Source organism: Stegostoma tigrinum, chromosome 38 (assembly GCF_030684315.1).
Source record: "Stegostoma tigrinum isolate sSteTig4 chromosome 38, sSteTig4.hap1, whole genome shotgun sequence".
Lineage (NCBI taxonomy): Eukaryota > Metazoa > Chordata > Chondrichthyes > Orectolobiformes > Stegostomatidae > Stegostoma > Stegostoma tigrinum.
The window spans coordinates 4,057,351-4,075,848 of record NC_081391.1 but is presented as its reverse complement, the minus strand read 5'-3'; the positions used below and the strand labels follow the sequence as shown (position 1 = coordinate 4,075,848).

At 40.7% G+C, this 18,498-nt stretch overlaps 1 protein-coding gene across 2 annotated transcripts in view; it reads right to left on the bottom strand.

The window, feature by feature from the left end:
* LOC125447136 (guanylyl cyclase C-like) overlaps window positions 1-18,498 on the bottom strand; it is a 121,308-nt gene that overhangs the window by 88,386 nt on the left and 14,424 nt on the right. For both annotated transcript variants that reach the window (XM_059640599.1, XM_048521281.2), the window contains exons 3-6: window positions 12,701-12,768; window positions 10,255-10,467; window positions 9,769-9,890; window positions 1,330-1,426 (exon numbers count right to left, since the gene is read on the bottom strand). In XM_059640599.1, the coding sequence (XP_059496582.1) occupies window positions 1,330-1,426; window positions 9,769-9,890; window positions 10,255-10,467; window positions 12,701-12,768 (500 nt within the window). The remainder of the gene's footprint in view (window positions 1-1,329; window positions 1,427-9,768; window positions 9,891-10,254; window positions 10,468-12,700; window positions 12,769-18,498) is intronic.

Below are 18,498 nucleotides of genomic sequence, written 5' to 3'. Positions count from 1 at the left end.
CTGTCTGTTACCCATTTTTAATTATTTGTGGAATCTACTTCCACCACCATTTCAAGTTGAGTGTTCCAAAGTTTAACAACTTTCTGAGTGAAAGCAGTTATCCAAATATCCCCTCTCATTCTTTTGCAAATGATTTTAAATGAAGGATGTTGGTCATTGACACATTTACAGGGGGGCTACACAAAACAAACCTCTCATCATATTGTAAGCCTCTCCTAAGTTTACTTCCTTTGCATTGCTTTATTCTTTTGGGGTGCTAATCCATAACACTAAAATGGCCCCTGCAGATGTGCAGATACAGCCACCAATACCAATTGTCTATGAGTAATGCTGCTGAAATCACAAGGCCAGGATGCACAGTCCGTGCTCTGCTTCTTTCACCAGGCTGGGGCTGAGGGCACTGGGAATGCTGGGAGTGAGGGACAGTGGGCGCTGGAGTCCTGGCAAAATCCTCCATCTGGTGGTGTCTGTTTCCTTAGCTATCATCCTTTGCTACACTTGCCCCATCACCTCATTGACAGCCAGCTCTCACTCTCCCTGCATAGTGTTCCTCTCTGGAGCTGAGTCCCAGTGCCCAGGGAGCAGGGCTACTGTAGCACCTATTCCCCTGCACCTGCTGTCATACAAGACGTGATCCATGTGCATGAAGATATAATTCCAATCAGAAAATGCACTGTGCATATTCTAGCGACCACATTGCACATTCTCCAGTCATAGAACTACCATGCATCATTGCAGTTAATTCCTGTCATGTGGATAGGCCACAGTTATAGGATTGTATATACTTCTATCACTTACGGATGATGCAGTTTTGACTTTGACATGGTGGCATCTCCAGCCTTATTCTTTCTTGAACCATTGCTGCACAGGGGTGATTTTCAGCACAGATAAAATGAGCCAAATGGCTTCACTCTGCATCATAAACTTTCTATATTTGATTAGACATTTTAGAGGGCATTTTCTCTATTTCTAGCCAGAACTTATACTTCACATTAGAATTATTTCTTCTTTTTCAACTTATACTGTGATGGTCTGTAATGCCTCACTGTTTAATTTTGTTTCTTTATTTTACTACTTCGTACCTAGGTTTTTTGTACCTAGGTACCTTTTTACCTACGATGGTGCCATGTGTGGCAACATTTTTACACTTTCCACAATACTCCTGCACTTTAGTACTTGAGTACACTTGACAATAAAAACCTAAACCTAAATTTAATGGCAAAAGGCAAAAACTGCACAGTGTAGCATCTGCCTGGAACATGTAGATTTTGCTTTGTTAATGTTGACTTCTATGGCCAATGAAAACAACTCTATAGATATAGTACTTACTTGAACAGGTCTACCAGGATGATAACAATATTTTCGTCCACAGTAACTCCACTTAGTAATGTCTCAATGTCACTAATTGTCCCGCACAAAATGATCACTATGAGTAAAAATGGTTAGATTAAATGATTTTCTTCTTCTAGTTCTGTCCAAAATAACACAACAAAGAATGAGGCTTAAGCAGGAACAGCAATGTGCAAATGAATAGTTTTTTAAATGATATTGTTTGAAGGACAAATATTATTTCAGAAAATTTCATGCTAATATTCATAATAGTGACATGGAATCTTTTACATTTACACAAGAGGATTGGTAGTAGGGCCTCAGTTTATCTTCCTATCCAAATGACATCAAATCTGGCAGTGTGGTATAGCTGAGTGCTGCACTAGGGGATCAAATTGGATCGTTTGTTTGTTTCTGGGGTACAATTTGAGACTTAGCATTCTGACTCAGAGACAACAGTGCTACTTGTTGAAATGTGGTTCAGACCCAAGTTTATCTGTGTCAGTCAGCAATGGGTGGCACAGCGGTTCAGTAGTCGTCACTGCTGCCTCAGAGTGCCAGGGGTCCAGGTTTGATTCTACCCTCGGGTGACTGTGTGGAGTTTACACATTCTCCCCATGTCTGCGTGAGCTTCTCTAGGTGCTCCAGTTTCCTCCCACAGTCCAAAGATGTGCAAGTTAGGAGTATTGGCTATGCTGAATTGCCCACAGTGTCCAGGGATGTGCAGGCTAGGTGGCTTAGCTGTTGTTAATGTTGGATTTTGAGTATGGGGGGTATTCTGGGTGGGATGCTCTTGCGTGGATTCAATGGCCTGACTGGCCTGTTTCCATGCTATAGGGATTCTATGGAATAGGAGGAGCCTGAGAGTCAAATCTAGTGTTACCCTCATAGCACACAGCTCCCAGTTGTAGGCATGAGCTGGAAAACAGGCACAATGACCCCAACATTGCCCTCGCAATGATAAATAACCCCTATCCCATATTTAATTGAAAAAATACCCAGATTTTATGCTGCAAGCATCCAAATTGGGGAGGGTTCCCAAAGAATCTTGCTCCCATAGAATCACAATGGTTACAATACATAATGAAGCCATTCAGCCTTCAAAACCATGCAAGCTCTCTACAAGAGCAGTTTAGTTGAACTCACTTTCTAAATCCTGACCCTAAAGGCTTGTTTTCATTTTCCATTCAGTATCTTACTGAAGTCTTTTTGAAAGCCCTAATTTCATTTACAGTTATGGCCCTAGTTGATGTTCCTACATGTCAGACTCCAGAATGAAATATAGGCAAAGCATGCAAATCATATGAGTCCCTGAACTCTTAAGAAAATCACTGAAGAGATGAAGTGGTGTGAGACCTGGACAGGAGCAAGGATAATGATGTGAAGGACTGGTATACCAATGCTGAAGGGATGGTTGAAGCGTAAAAGGACCATAGAATATGCAAGGACATTGTTAGACTCATAGAGTCAGAAAGGTCTACTGCCTTTTGGCCCATTAGGGCTTGCACTTTTTGAAACAACTATGTAACTATTTTAATCCTATTTTCCACTCTTTGGCCCATAATCTTGTATGCCTTGGTATTGCAAGTGTACATCTAAATCCTTAAAAAAATTTCTGCAACTCCTACCCTTACAAGTGGTGACTTTCAGATTCCTAGCACACTACAGGTGAAAAAATATTTACGCTCATCCCTTCTAAACTTCCTGCATCTTACTTTAAATCTATGTTACTGAGTCGTTGATCCCTACACCAAGGGGAAAGGTTTCTTCCTGTCTATGCCCCTCATAATTTTATACATCTCAACCATTCCTCCTCTCAGTCTTCTCTGCTCCAAAGAAAGCAACTCCAGTGTGTCCAATCTCTCTTCATAACTAAAACTCTCCAGCTCAGACAAATTCCTGGTAAATCTCTGTACCCTCTCCAGTACAATCATATCCCTCATGTAATGTGAATTCCAGAACTGTAAACAATACAGTAACTGTGGCCTAACCAATTTTTTATATTGTCACAATGTAAGCTTCACAACTTTAATAACTTCATGGATTGAAAGAATTTTTTTTTCTGAAATAAACTGTTTTGAGATGAAAAAGATGTTGTTATAAAAGGGATTGAAAGCAACATGCAAATTAGCCATCCCTGAAAAGGAACATAATCTGTTTCCTGGGAGAAAGGAGCTAACAACTGTTTTCATGTCTGGTGATCAATTGGATGTTTTATTGCCAAAAAGGACAAGGATTGTCCTGCAGAAGAATTTAAGGAGTTAATTGGAAGAAAAGCTGTGTTTTAAACAGACAGCAAATCCTGAGTGTAACAAGGAAAAAGGGAGTGACTTCTGATAAGAAGGTAAACTTTAGACATGATAACAAAGTGTGAAGCTGGATGAACATAGCAGTCCAAGCAGCATCTCAGGAGCACGAAAGCTGACGTTTCAGGCCTAGACCCAACGTCAGCTTTTGTGCTCCTAAGATGCTGCTTGGCCTGCTGTGTTCATCCAGCTTCACACTTTGTTATCTTGGATTCTCCAGCATCTGCAGTTCCCATTATCTCTGATCACAAGCTTTAGACATGAGGTCTCCAGAAAGGATAATCAGTGTTGGAGATGGTAGAATATACTGAATCATCAATGTCACACCACAAACTCAAAAGTGAGAAATTTGGATATTAATCCATCACCAGAACAAGTCAGTCGCAGAATTTCAAAGAATAACCCGACACAAGGATTGAACCCTGGAACTTTCTGAGACAGACTACAATTGGTGGAAACAAAAGCCAAAAAAAACTACAGATGCTATAAATCAGGAACAAAAACAAAGTTGCTGGAAAAGCTCAGCAGGTCTGGCAGCATCTGTGAAGGAGAAAAACAGAGTTAACCTTTCAGGTCCAGTGACCGTTCCTCAGAGCTCATTGGTGGAAATCTGACCAGATAACATCAATCATGAGTTACCTATAATTTAGCTACTTATTAAGAAATCTCACAGACAATCAAATACTGAAACAATGATTTAAACCTTATTGCATGTAGCTGAAATAACTCCACAGAGATCGATGAACACAGCAGGCCAAGCAGCATCAGAGGAGCAGGAAGGCTGACGTTTCGGGCCTAGATCCTTCTTCAGAAAACTATGAGGTCTATCTGTTTGACCTTGTTACAATTGCAGCAGTCACAACCAAAATAAGAGCCTACAAATAAACAAGTTAAGCCTGACAACCCAACTTTGCTATTACCCAATTTTCCCATACGGGGATACATCCTTCGCAAATTCAATTTGTCATGACCCCTCAGGATATTATATGCTTAATCTAGTAACCTTAAAAACTCCAGTGAGAACCCAGAGTCGCCGAGATGTACAACAGGGAAACTGATCCTTTGGTCCGAGTCGTCCATGCTGACTAGATATCCTAAATTAATTTAGTAAATTTGCCCCATATCCATCTAAACCCTTTCTTTTCATGAACCCATCCAGATGTCTTTTGAATTTTGTAACTGTACCCACTTCCACCACTTCCTCTGGCAGTTCATTCCATAAAATTACCAACCTCTACATTGAAAAGTTAGCTCTTAGGTTCCTTTTAAATCTCCCCCCCATCTTAAACCTATGTCCTCTCATCTTTGACTCCTCTACCTTGGGGAAACGACCTTGGCTATTCATCTTAACCATACCCCTCATGATTTTATAAACCTCTAAAAGGTCACCTGTCACCCTCCGATGCTCCAGGGAAAATAGCTCCAATCTATTCAGCTTCTCCCTTTTGCTCAAAATCTCCAAACCTGGCAACATTCTCAAAAATCTTTTCTGAATCTTTTAAATGACATTTTTCCTACAGCAGGGAAACCACAACTGAATGTAGTATTCCAAAGTTAATATAACCAATGCCCTGAAATAATGGGATCTGCAGATGCTGGAGAGAGGTTCTCTGATGAAGGATCTAGGCCCGAAATGTCAGCTTTTGTGCTCCTGAGATGCTGCTTGGCACTTTGTTATCTATAACCAATGCCCTGTACGGCTGCAACGTGGCCTCCTAAATCTATACTCAATGCTCTGACCAATAAAAGCAAGCGTACCAAATGCCTTCTTCACCACTCTGCAATTCCACTTTCAAGTAACTATGAACCTGAACCCCAAGGTCTCTTTGTTTGGCAACACTCCCCAGGACCTTGCCATTAACTGTGGAAGTCCTGCCCTGATTGCCTTACCAGGACAAAGCAACTCACATTCACCTAGATTCATTTCACAACTTACTATCCTATATAACTTTGTGCTATCAGCAAATTTAGCAATAATGCCAACAGTGCTACCATTCAAGTTATTCATGTAAATTGTGCAGGATCGAGACCCCAGCATTGTTAGATCTTGACAACTCAAAAATGGCTACTCTCTGTTTCCTGTTCGCTAGCCAATCTTCTTTCCATGCCAGTGTGTTACCCCTATGCAAAGGCTTTAACTTTCCATAATGACCTTTCAAGTGGCAACTTATCAAATGTTTTCTGGAAATCCAACTACAGCATATCCACCGGTTCTCCTGTTTGCTTAGCATATGCTACTTACATAGAACATAGAACATAGAAAAGTACAGCACAGTACAGGCCCTTCAGCCCACATGTTGTGCCATGGATTAATCCTAATCCAAAAATAAAATAACCTAACCTACACTCCCCTCAATTCACTGCTGACCATGTGCATGTCCAGCAGTCACTCAAATGTCACTAATGACTCTGCTTCCACGACTTCCACTGGCAAAGTATTCCATGTGCTCACAACTCTCTGGGTGAAGAACCTCCCTCTGAAGTCTCCTCTATACCTTCCTCCTAACACCTTAAAACTATGACCCCTCGTGGCAGTCAATCCTGCCCTGGGGGAAAGTCTCTGGCTATCGACTCTATCCATGCCTCTCATTACCTTGTACACTTCGATCAGGTCACCTCTCTTCCTCTTTCTCCCCAGAGAGAAAAGTCTGAGCTCAGTCAACCTCTCCTCGTAATACAAGCCCTCCAGTCCAGGCAGCATCCTGGTAAACCTCCTTCGCACCCTCTCCAAAGCCTCCACATCGTTCCTATAATAGGGCGACCAGAACTGGACACAATATTCCAAGTGTGGTCTCACCAGGGTTTTATAGAGCTGCAGCATAACCTCGCGGCTCTTAAACTCGATCCCCCTGTTAATGAAAGCCAAAACACCACCTGCTTTCTTAACAACCTTATCCACCTGGTTTTAATATCTGGTACCTCAGGAAAGGTTAGGCTCCTAAAAACTAAAAAAGCTGAGAATCCATAAGCTGTCAGGAGATTTACTCATTGGTTTTCATCTGCCCCAGTGTGATTTGCCCTGAAAAAATAATGCATCCTATCTACATACTGAACCCAGTCTTCAACAACAGAACATCAACAGATATCAAATGGCTCAAGCTTCCCAAATAACAGCATGATGCCAGAAATGCTTACCCCAACTCAAAGACAACTGTTGCAAGCAAATTTCTTCAGGAGCCTGCTTTTCTCTTGTTGTCACTGAAATAACTCCAGAGATGTCAGTATCCCATCACCAAATCCTGCATTATTTACATGTCATTGACCCTGATCTTGCTCCCTCACAGCCATAGTGAACAGGATGTCTGACACTCCTGTTCTAATCTGTCAGCCAAGGCTCTCTGATTGATTAACAGTCCCAATCATGGAGCTCATATTCTATGAGGTCCACCTGGCTGACCTTGTTTTAATCGCAACATTTATACAGGATGATGAATTTAGTATGGTGCTCTATCCTCACACAAAGACAGCAAAAGATCAGACTGGCCCGATAACCAGGCAGCATGGGATGGGGCCTGAACCTTGCAGTTTCTGTCAGGAGCTTAATAATAAAGTTTCAGTTTCACTGAGGCACCTATGGAACAGTGGTACTATCAGAAATCCAAGTAATGTTCTGGGGACCTAGGTTTGAATCCTGCCATGGCAGATGGTGGAATGCGAATTCAATGGTGACCATGAAACCATTGCCGTTTGTTGGGAAAGAGGAATCTGGTTCGGTAATGCCCTTAGGGAAGGAAACTGCCATTGTTATCAAATCAGTCTGACTGACTGTAATATGACTGACACTCAACTACCCTTGGGCAATTAAGGACAATCAGTAAATGTTGTCCACATCCCAAGAATGAATAAACAAAAATACTGTTTATCTATGAGTAGTTTTGACTCATTCGTGGCCTCCTGTCAGTAATAGTCATGGAATCTAAGATGGGGACAGGAACGTTGGATGTTATCAGATGAAACAGAAATGGGTCCCAGGCTCACAGATAATAATTTGGAGAACAGAAAATGCCAGTGGAGCTCAGCAAGTCTGGCAGTATCTGTAAAGAGAAAAACAGAAGAACAATAATAAAGTTACATTAAACTCGAAACGGTAACTTTGCTTCTCTCTCCACAGATGCTGCCAGACCTGCTGAACTTCTCCAGCATGTCAGTATTTATTGTGGATCTCCAGCATTTGCAATCCTTTCTGAAGAAAGTACATTCTGAAGAAGGGTCACTGGATGCATGTTCATAGTTCCTTGAAAGGAGTCCCACGTGGACAGGGTAGTGAAGAAGGTATTTGGTATACTTGTCTTCATTGGTCAGTGCATTGCGTATAGGAGTTGTTTCAGAACATTGGACAGCCCACTTTTAAAATGCTGCGTGCAATTTAGGTCTCCCTGCTACAGGAAAGATGTTGTTAAGCCTGAAAGGGTGCAGAAAAGATTTATATGGGTGTTGCCGGGGTTGGAGTGTTTGAGCTATAAAGGGAACGCTGAATACACTGGGACTATTTTTCCTGGAGCATTGGAGACTGAGGGATTACCTTATAGAGGTTTGTAAAATCAAAAGGGGCATGGGTAGAGTGAATAGTCAAGGTTTTTTTCCCTCAGGGTAGGAGAGTCCAAAACTAGATGGCATTGGTTTAAGGCGAGAGAGGAAAAATATAAAAGAACCTAAGGGGCAACATTTTCATGCAGAAGGTGATGCACATATGAAATGAGCTGCCACGAGAAATGATGGAAGCAGGTATGATTGCAACATTTAAAAGGCACCCACATGGGAACATGGATAGAAAGTGTTTAGAAGGATATGGGCCAAACGCTGGCAAATGGGACTAGATTAACTTCGGATATCTGGTCAGCGAGGACACGTTTGACCGAAGGGCCTGTTTCTGTGCTACGGAACTCTATCACTCTATGAAAAACAATAGTTCTGTTTTCTGTCCACAGATGCTGCCAGATCTGCTGAGTTTTTCCCGCAACTTATGTTTTTGTTTGTTTCGATTATATTTTGCTTTCAGATGGTAAGGAGAATATTGAACTGTGAATAAGTGGGCAATCAAGAATGGTGTCTTGGAGCACACTAAAGCTGTCAGTACACAATGGGAGGAAAGTCGCTGGATGAAATATGTTGGCTTAACTGAGACAGACAAGAATGGATCCAATATATGTCGGTGAACCAAAGGGAAGGATGAAGTAAGTGGACAATTGCCTCTTGCCATTCGTGGAGAATGAGAAAGTTAGTATGCCGTAGCGCATAGTCACACAGTATATCTCTGTTGTCTTTGACTAGGGTGGTATCTGACAAGAATTGGTGGAAAAAGTGAGAATGGAGTTTGGTGAGGATATTTACATTCAGGAAAGTTGGAGGGGGAAAGTGAGTGTAAGGGAAATGAAAAATGGGGCAGGAGTGAAAGAAGGGAGAGTTTGGAGGACTGGGATTTGACAGAAACAGAGCAGTCTCTGAGGTAAGATAGAAATTGACAATATCAGCAAGCACTGAGCCGAAGAAAGATTGGGGAGTTGTCAGGATATTGCACAGAATTAACAGCTCAAATTGGGCCTCATTAAAATAAAAAAGATAAGCAAATCACTTCAGATAGGACTGGGAGTTATAAGTAGAAAAGAAGATTCACGTGGTGCAAACAATACAACATATATATTCTGAGGCAGTCTTCTTACTTGTGAGAAACATGTTGTGAGAAGATAGCTAAGATTGAGGAACATAGTGAGAAGGGTAAGATTTAGAATAGGCCTAATTAGCTAACTGCATCAGAGATAATAGGAACTGCAGATGTTGGAGAATCCGAGATAACAAAGTGTACAGCTGGATGAACACAGCAGGCCAAGCAGCATCTTAGATGCTCCTATGATGCTGCTTCGCCTGCTGTGTTCATCCAGCTCTACACGTTGTTATCTCTAATTAGGTAAGTGTCTCTTTTACTTTTCCTAGAATGATTTTACTTCCATATTGAATTACTGTGTGGGGTACTGATACTATTTTCACAAAAAGAATAGAAAAGAAAATTGGTATAAAACCACATGGAGATATTACATGATAGATGAATTTCTAAATACATCTTCTATTTTCCAACATTGTTAATTTTCAGATTAATGGTACAATACAGCACATGGAGCAGAAAGTAAATTCTCACCATTACTCTTCCTGGTGGAGTTGTTCACTATCTCTTTGAACTTCAGTTGGTCACGGATGATTTCTTTAACATCTAAACTCAAAGCGAAATGAGCTGACCCAGCTTCCAAACCATTAATATACCTAAAATCATAGAAACAGAGTTTGAAAGAAAGTTAGAATACATCCTGCAAGAAAGAATTAACTTTTAATCACATCACAAAGATAACAGAACAGAGTACAATGCTCCAAGTGTGGGTTAAACAAGGTAAACGGAGATGAAAACTGCGCCCAATGGGCCATAGGTCTATATTTCTTCAATTCCATTAAAGAACTACAGTTATCTGCAATTAGAGACAGAAGCCACTTGGGTCTCGGAATGAGATTCATTCAATCTTGTCAAATTTGAAATCTCAGAATTGAGTTGCGATCCATATGAAGAGAGAAACAAGTGGCATGGTGACATCATTGATCTTATCCAGAGGAAGAACATATAAAAGCCACCCACCAGAAACAGGGTTCCGAGGTCTCATTTTTCTTGTAAAAATAGGTTGAATCCCATTTGTATGGCTTTGCATCACTTTGATATTGCCAGAACTTTACAAAAAAATTAGTGAGTTTCCGAGCTGTTGGTAGAATCCTAGTCACATTGGGTCTATAATCACAGGATAACCCAAAGCTTCCAGCAGATACTATGGGGACTTCCAAATGTGTTTCCAGCCTGTTCAAGAAAAGAAACAAATTTGTTAATTATTTCGCATTATCTGGTTCTTGTTATAAACTTGGTTTGTTTCTATCCTTTCTATCTCCCTGTTTTTCTCTCAATTTGACTTCTTTCACACCATAATTTTTATTGCACCATTATTGGCAACTGTGGTGGCTCCGCACTAATCTCTGGAATTCCCTTTCTAAATCTTCCCGTTATCTACCACAGAGTCTTTACTTAAGACAGCCTTTCTTCTCCAGTCTCTCCAAATGATTAAAGTCCCAGATCCTTACTTTGATTCCATCAAATCTTCTCTTCACCCTCTCTAAAGCAACAAAATGCATTATTTAAATTCCACAGTGCAGACATCCAAGGTCTGTGAACAGTAGCAGCTTCTGCATGTGGAGGTTAAAACTGATTGGCACATGTGGAAGCTCCTACCAACAACATTGAATCATAAAATCACAGAATCCCCAGAGTTTGGAAGCAAGTCATTTGGCCCATTGAGTTCGTATGAACCCTCCAAACAGCATTGCACCCAGACCCAGACCCAGACCCACACCCTACCCTATTCCCGTACCCTTGCATTTCCCATGGTTAATCTGCCCTAACCTGCACATCTTTGGACTGTGGGAAGAAACCAGAGCACCCAGAGGAAACCCATGCAGACACAGAGAGAACGTGCAAACTCCACACAGATAGTCACCTGAGCGTGAAATCAAACTCGGATCCCTGTTGCTGTGAGAAGCAGTGCTAGCTGCTGAGCCACCGTACTAGTTCTAAAGGTTTGCTCTGAAGCCTTTGGGATTACAAGATCATGAAAGGAAACTATTGATTAAATGCAAACTATTTCTTCCTGAAGAGAATATATTCCATCAGCTCAGGCACAGCCGATGATTTACCAAACTTTAGCATAATGTATTTGCATGTGTACTCTACGGGTCAGAACTCTGCAGAGTTGGGTCAACCTTGGAGGGCTTTAACAAAAGCAGTAAATCAAAATTCAGCAGAGCAATTTGAAATTAGTGCTGAGTTCAAACATTCCCCATTTCCGCTGTTGTAACAGCCTTAACCTGCAATGTGGAAGGCATCGATTTATACAGGAGGCTTAAACACCCTTGAAGGATGGGTAAGATATGTTTCCGTGCCATGATCTGAAGTTAATTTCAAGCACTTGAAAAAAAATGTGAAATAACAGACTACATCTTTCAGCTGAACTAAATTAAGACACCCACTGCTGGAGTGCATTGATTAACATGCCAAGAAGTGTAGCTTTGAAAGAGTTAGTCAGTTGTCCCATTTGTTGGCATTTCCCAAGGGCTTATTGAATTAAACTAATTATGAATGCTTAGCTAAGTTTCAAAAGCTCCAAAACCATTTAACTCAGCAGGGTGAGGGACTGTGGAGGGCAATGACTTAATACTTTATTAGCAATTTTAAGAGGCTATTAAAAGCTTGGCTGTGGCTGATAAATGGAGTTTTATTGTTTTTAAAACAGTTTAGTCTCTCGTTTGGATTAAAACAATTTTAATGAGTTTCAATAATATGATACGTCCAGTATCAAATGTTTAAAATTGAAAATTCTCTTTATGTTAGAAAATGTTCTTTTCATCTCTACATGACTCCTGAGTCTGCGCTTGGTGAAGACTGTTGGAGGGGCTACGAAGGTGTCATTAACGATACAAGATACTTTCAAAGTGGCATAGGAAACAAAGAATGGCATGGAGGTGTAGTAGATTTTTGAAATGACATAGAGTAGCATGATGACAAGGGAGGGATGGAGGGTTTAAGAGGGTATGGAGAGTTGCTAGGGTTTAGGGAGCCTAACCATGTTAAAGTCGTTGAATAAATGCATACGTTCTAATCTTAAAACCTAAGTTCTTGGAACACTACCACGGCTGCCTCTGAATTGCCCAAGGTTTCTCTGTTTCTGATCTCTCACTTGCCCTGGCTTATTAAAGATATATTACACTTATTTACTATACAGCGTTCTCTAGTAATGAAGGCTGACAGTCATGCATATTGCCACCTTTTTCATTCTACAAAGTAACATTGACTGTGTAATTTGCTGTCAAATTATGGAGGGAGAAAGGCCAATGACTTGGTGCTTTGACGGCATTTTGTACCAGAACATAGACATGGATTGTCAATCTCTCCCTGTCTCTTCAAGCTGAATATAAATGGTTGTAACTACCTACTTTCCTCCAGCACACAGACCAACTCACATCATAAGGAAGCAGAGACTTACGTGACAATTTGAAATGTTGCATACGTGCATGTTGGACCCAGAACTGCACAACCCAATTTGTTGTCATTCTAGATTCGGGAGTAAAGAAAATCAGAATCAGAGGTTGTCAATCTACACTCCTCCTTTTCTTTTCACTGTATAATCACTCCAATTGCTGAGCCAGTCAGGGACGCCTATGTCCTATGAGTGAATTAGATTCAATTAGCAATGCTTACATCCTATGAGTGAATTAAAATTAAACTTTTAAGGTGCCACCGCACAGTATGAAATTGTACTTGTTAGTGATTAGCGATTTGCTTCCTGTTAGTTAACTGATTTTCTATACGTACTAATACATTGTCTGTAATGCCACACACCTTTATCTTTTATCAAACTGATTAGCGATTTGAGAATAGTACAAATTTTTGTCCAATGTCCACTCAGCAATGGAACTTGTTTGCAAATGGAATAGTTCAGACAAATAATGCATGAGATTAGAAAAACAATGTTATTAGCCCTGTGGGGGGGACCATAAACTAAAATAACTAAAATTTAACTCCAAAGAAATTACTAATAATGTTTCACTTTCTGTAATTTCTACTTTAAAACAAATCAGAATCAAATAAATTAACATGAATTAATAAGTGCATGATACTTAAAATAAAAAGGTAAATTTCACTGTAAATAGCCAATACAACAAAGGTCTCACAGGACCGTAGCACCTCAGTCACATCCTGCACAAATGTGGCACTATCTGGCTGCACACTTTCACAATTTATTGCTCTTCATTCACACCAGGTAGGTCAGAAGTCTGGTCTGATGACTGCTTTTACATTCTAGTTACATGACATGATTATCATCAGAAAGGTTCACTTCTGCAAACCCTCTCTCCCTCAGATGATGACAGTCCTAATGGTGGAACTTGCCAACAATTTTTCCTTCTGACCAACCAATAACACCCCAGTTCATGATTTGTCCACTTCTGAAAAAACACAACTCTTTAGCATCCCTAAGCTATTTACTTAATTTCTTAAGGGTTTAGACCTTCTTAGCAAGCTTGAATTTTGCTTCTTGTCTTCTTTTCTGCCAAAGTAAAAAAAAACTCTTCATGAGATAAATTTACTTTTCTCCTCACAAGAATTTTGTAGCCTTTTCTGTCTGTTTTCCCTTTGTGCCTATGTCTGTTGCTTATCATCTTCCAACTCCTTTGCTTTGTGTCAGCCACATTACTTCTTTATAACCTTGCAAATGTGACACCACTGTTTAAAAAAAGAGGTAGACAAAAGACGTGTAACTATAGGCCCATCAGCATAACTTCTGTTGTGTCGAAAATGCTTGAATCTATAATAATTGAAGAAATAGTGAGACATCTGGATAGAAATTGTCCATTGGGCAGAAACAGCATGGGCTCATGAAAGGGAGATCAAGTTTAACTAATTTACTGGAATTCTTTGGGGTCATTACGAGTGGGATGGATGTGATGTATCTGGATTTCCAGAAGGCATTTGACAAGGTATTGCCGAGAAGGTTGTTGCATATGATAAAGGTGTGTGGTGTTACAGATAATGTATAAGCATGCATAGAAAATTAGTTAAAAAACAGAAAGCAAAGAGTGGGTATAAATGTTGTATCAATGATAATGGGAACTGCAGATGCTGGAGAATCCAAGATAACAAAGTGTGAAGCTGGATGAACACAGCAGGCCAAGCAGCATCTCAGGAGCACAAAAGCTGACATTTCAGGCCTAGACCCAAACGTCAGCCTTTGTGCTCCTGAGATGCTGCTTGGCCTGCTGTGTTCATCCAGCTTCACACTTTGTTATCTTACTATAGTGGGTATAAATGAGGGTTTTTCTGGTTGGCAATCAGTGGCTACTGGTGTGCCTCAGTGATCAGTGTTGGGACCACAATTGTTTACAATTTACATAGATAATTTAGATTAGATTCCCTACAGTGTGGAAACAGGCCCTTCGGCCCAACAAATCCACTCCACCCCTTGAAGCATTCCACCTGGACTCATCCCCCTATAACCCACACACCCCCGAACACTACGGGTAATTTAGCATGGCTGATCCACTTAGCCTGCACATCTTTGGACTGTGGGAGGAAACCGGGGCACCCAGAGGAAACTCACGCAGACAAGGGGAGAATGTGCAAACTCCACACAGACAGTCACCTGAGGCTGGAATCGAACCTGGGTCCCTGGTGCTGTGCGGCTGCAGTGGTAACCACTGAGCATCCATGCTGCCCCATGGGTGACTGCTGTTTCTTTAGAGTTGGGAACCAAGTGTAGTGAGTCAAAGTTCACAGATGGCACTAAAATGTGTAGTAGAGCAAAGTTAGCTGAGGCCATTGAAAGTCTACAGGGGGTATAGGTAGGCTGTGAGTGGGAAAGGTCTAGCAGATAGAGTACAATGTTGGTAAATGTGAGGTCATCCATTTCCACAAATGACAGCAAAATGAACTATTATTTAAATGGCGAAAAATTGCAGCATGCTGCTGTGCAGAGGAATATGTGTGTCCCTTTGTTTGAATCACGGGAAGTTGGTTTGAAGGTGCAGCGGAAAATTAAGAAGGCAAATGGAATATTGTCTTTCTGGAGTGGTTGGACTTTAAAAATAGGGAGGTTATGCTGCAGCTGTTCAGGGTGCTGGTGAGGCCACAACTAGAGTACTATGTACAGTTTTGGTCTTGTTCCTTGAGAAAGGATGTACTGGCACTGGAGAGGGTGCAGAGGAGGTTTACTAGGTTGATTACGGAATTGAGAGGGTTGGCTTATGAGGAGATATTGAGCAAGACTATGATGATATCCGTTGGAGTTTAGAAGAACTGGAGTGGGTATCTTACAAAAACATATAAAATTATGAAGGGAATAGATTTAAAAAATGCAGGGAGGTTGTTTCCACTGGCAGATGAAACTAGAACTAGGAGGCACAGCTTCAAATAAGTGGGAGCAGATTTATGACTGAGTTGAGGAGGAACATCTTCATCCAAAGGGTTGTGAATCTGTGGAATTCCCTGTCCAGCGAGGCTACTTCGTTGAATGTTTTTAAGGCAATGATAGATAGATTTTTGACTGGTAAAGGAGTTAAAAGTTATGGTGAGCGGGTGGGTAAATAGAGCTGAGTCTATGAAGAGATCAATCATGATCTTATTGTTCTTTATTCATGTACAAGATGAGGGTGTTGCTGGCTACACAGCATTTATTGCCCGTCCTAAGTTGCCCAAAGGACAGTTTAGAGTCAAACACATTGCTGTGGATCTGGAATCACATGTAGGCCCGACCAGGTAATGATTGCTGTTTCTTTCCCTAAAGGGCATTAGTACTACTTTATGGCAGAGCAGGCTTGATGGGCCAGATGGCCTACTCCTGCTCCTATTTCTTATGTTCTGTCCTCATTTGTTATTTATTGATACTGCTTTCAAACCAAGGATCACCAGGGGTCGGGTGGACCATCGTCTCTTACTATCCAAAAAGATTCAATATGTTACTTGCAACTGATGCAAACTTATAAAAGTAATTTTCAAACCTTCTTATAAAAAGATTACAAATTCCATAAATATTTTAGAGGAAGGTTGCATAGTGCATAAATACCAGCAGTCAAGCTGTTGAACCGAATTTCCTGTTTTTATGTTATAAGTTGTGTGTGATTCAAAAACAGCAAATCTTTTTATTCGGTTGAATTCCTTCCCAGACTGAATGAGAGAGACAAGCATTCCATCACTTGGTCCACATTGCAGTCTTTCAGAAGATGATGCATCTATTGTTATTGTTTGCTATTCACAGAAATTCTAACTGCTTCAGGTGACCATGGAGATCATCAGCATATTTAGTTGCATTGATCTCCATTACTAAATCAGTCTTTGATTGGTTAGACTTATTTTATTTGTTCTTGGGATGCTGACGTTATTTATAATCCAACATGAGATGCCCTGAGAACTTGGTGCTGGGAAGCCTTCATGAGGTGTTAATAATGTCTACATAGTAGGAAGTTACAAAAGGGAAGGATTCACAGTCACAAGGTAAGGGGAGTATCTGTCCAACATCAGCCACGTTCAACACCATGTTCTTCCCACCCCTTCAATCTGCTGCTCAATGAGAACCTTAGCATATTTTGAATAACATCCTTTTGAGGAGTGGCGCCAGGGCCTAGGGAATTAAGGGTTACTGGATAAGGCAGAAAAGTAGAGTTGAGGATTGTCAGAGCAGCGAAAACCATATTGAATGGTGAAGCGGACTCAATATCCTACTTCTGATCCTAAATCCTACATTTACCCAAGATGGAGGCAGAGCTAGATCTTGTCCGATTTATTTGTTTCTTTTCTGTCTTTTCTCTGTCATTTCGCTTCTTTTTACCTTTTGCTTCTTATCTCCCATACTCAAGTAGCATCGGTGATATTCAGGATGAAAACCAGCATGGATTCCCAGTCTAGGCATGGACTTAAACTCCAAGCCTCAACGTGGATTCGAATTCCCAGCTTCGAGGTGAATCCCAAAAGGGTCTGGTTAGGAAGGACCGTTATTCTGAACTCTTATTTCTCTATTTTTTTCTAATTTATTGCTGGATTTTTTACTTCTTTATTTTTCTACTTTATTTTCTATGGATTTGTAATTGAAAATTTGCACCAAGGTATCTCAATATCTAAGATTGTCCCATAAGCAGCGACCTGTAAACTTTTCACTGCACTCATGTGAGTACACGTGACCATAAAGCTAATTTTAATTAATTTCTAATTATGGTCTTAAGGATGGCAGTGCCGCATGTAAATAGAGATCACTGGATTTCACATCCCATGCTGCAGTTTAAAGAATGGTGCCAAGGCCTTGGTCCCTCACGATCAACCCTGGTTGTAAAGGTCTGAAATACTTTTGGACCTTCACAAGACAGGTGATCACTTGGATAAGATCCATAACCCAAGTCAGGTGTAAACTACTTCCTTTCTATAAGAGGTACAACATCAACTTGTATTTGTATAGCACCTTAATGTCATGAAACATTCTGAGGAGCTTCATAGGAACATTATAGCAAAAGAAAATGATTGCAAACCAAAGAAAGGGATGTGAGGTCAGATAATCAAAAGCTTGAGCAAAAAAAGAAGCAGGTGTTAAGAAGTGTTTGACAAGAGGCAACAGGTAAAATGGAGGGGAGGTTCAGGGAGGTAACTGTAAAGTTTAGGGCCTGGGCAACTGAAAGGGATCTCACCGATAATGGCATAATTGAAATAAGAGATAAAGATGCTAGAATTTGATGAACTCAGAGATCTCAGGGGGTTGTGAAGTTGGAAGAGGTTTCAGAGATAGAGAAAAGTGAGTTAATGCAGGGATATTACTGCATTGTCATCTAATGCCAGTCTACAAGTGAGGCGTGGTACATGAATGGGACTTGGTGCAGCGAGAGTTGATGAAAATAGACTCCAAAAGGAAATAATATAAAAAGAAACATGCTTGTGGAATTAATTCACAAATTATTCTGTTGTTAGTGCATTTAATAAAGTAGAACAGACCTCACGGACTCCTGGATTTGTCCCAACCAAACTGCACTGATCCTTGTCTAGACCTTCAACCAATAGATTTTTGTTATTCCTTCATGGGATGTGGGCATCATTGGCTGGACAAGCATTCAATGCACATCCCTAATTGGCAAGGGGGCAATTAAGAGTCAACCACCTATTGCTGTAGGACTGCAGTCACATTAGGCCACCAGGTAAAGATGGCAGTTTTCTTCCCTGAAGGACATTAGTGAACCAGATGGATTTTTCCAACAATTGATAATGGTTTCATGGTCATCAGTAAACTCTTAATTCTAGATGATTATTGAA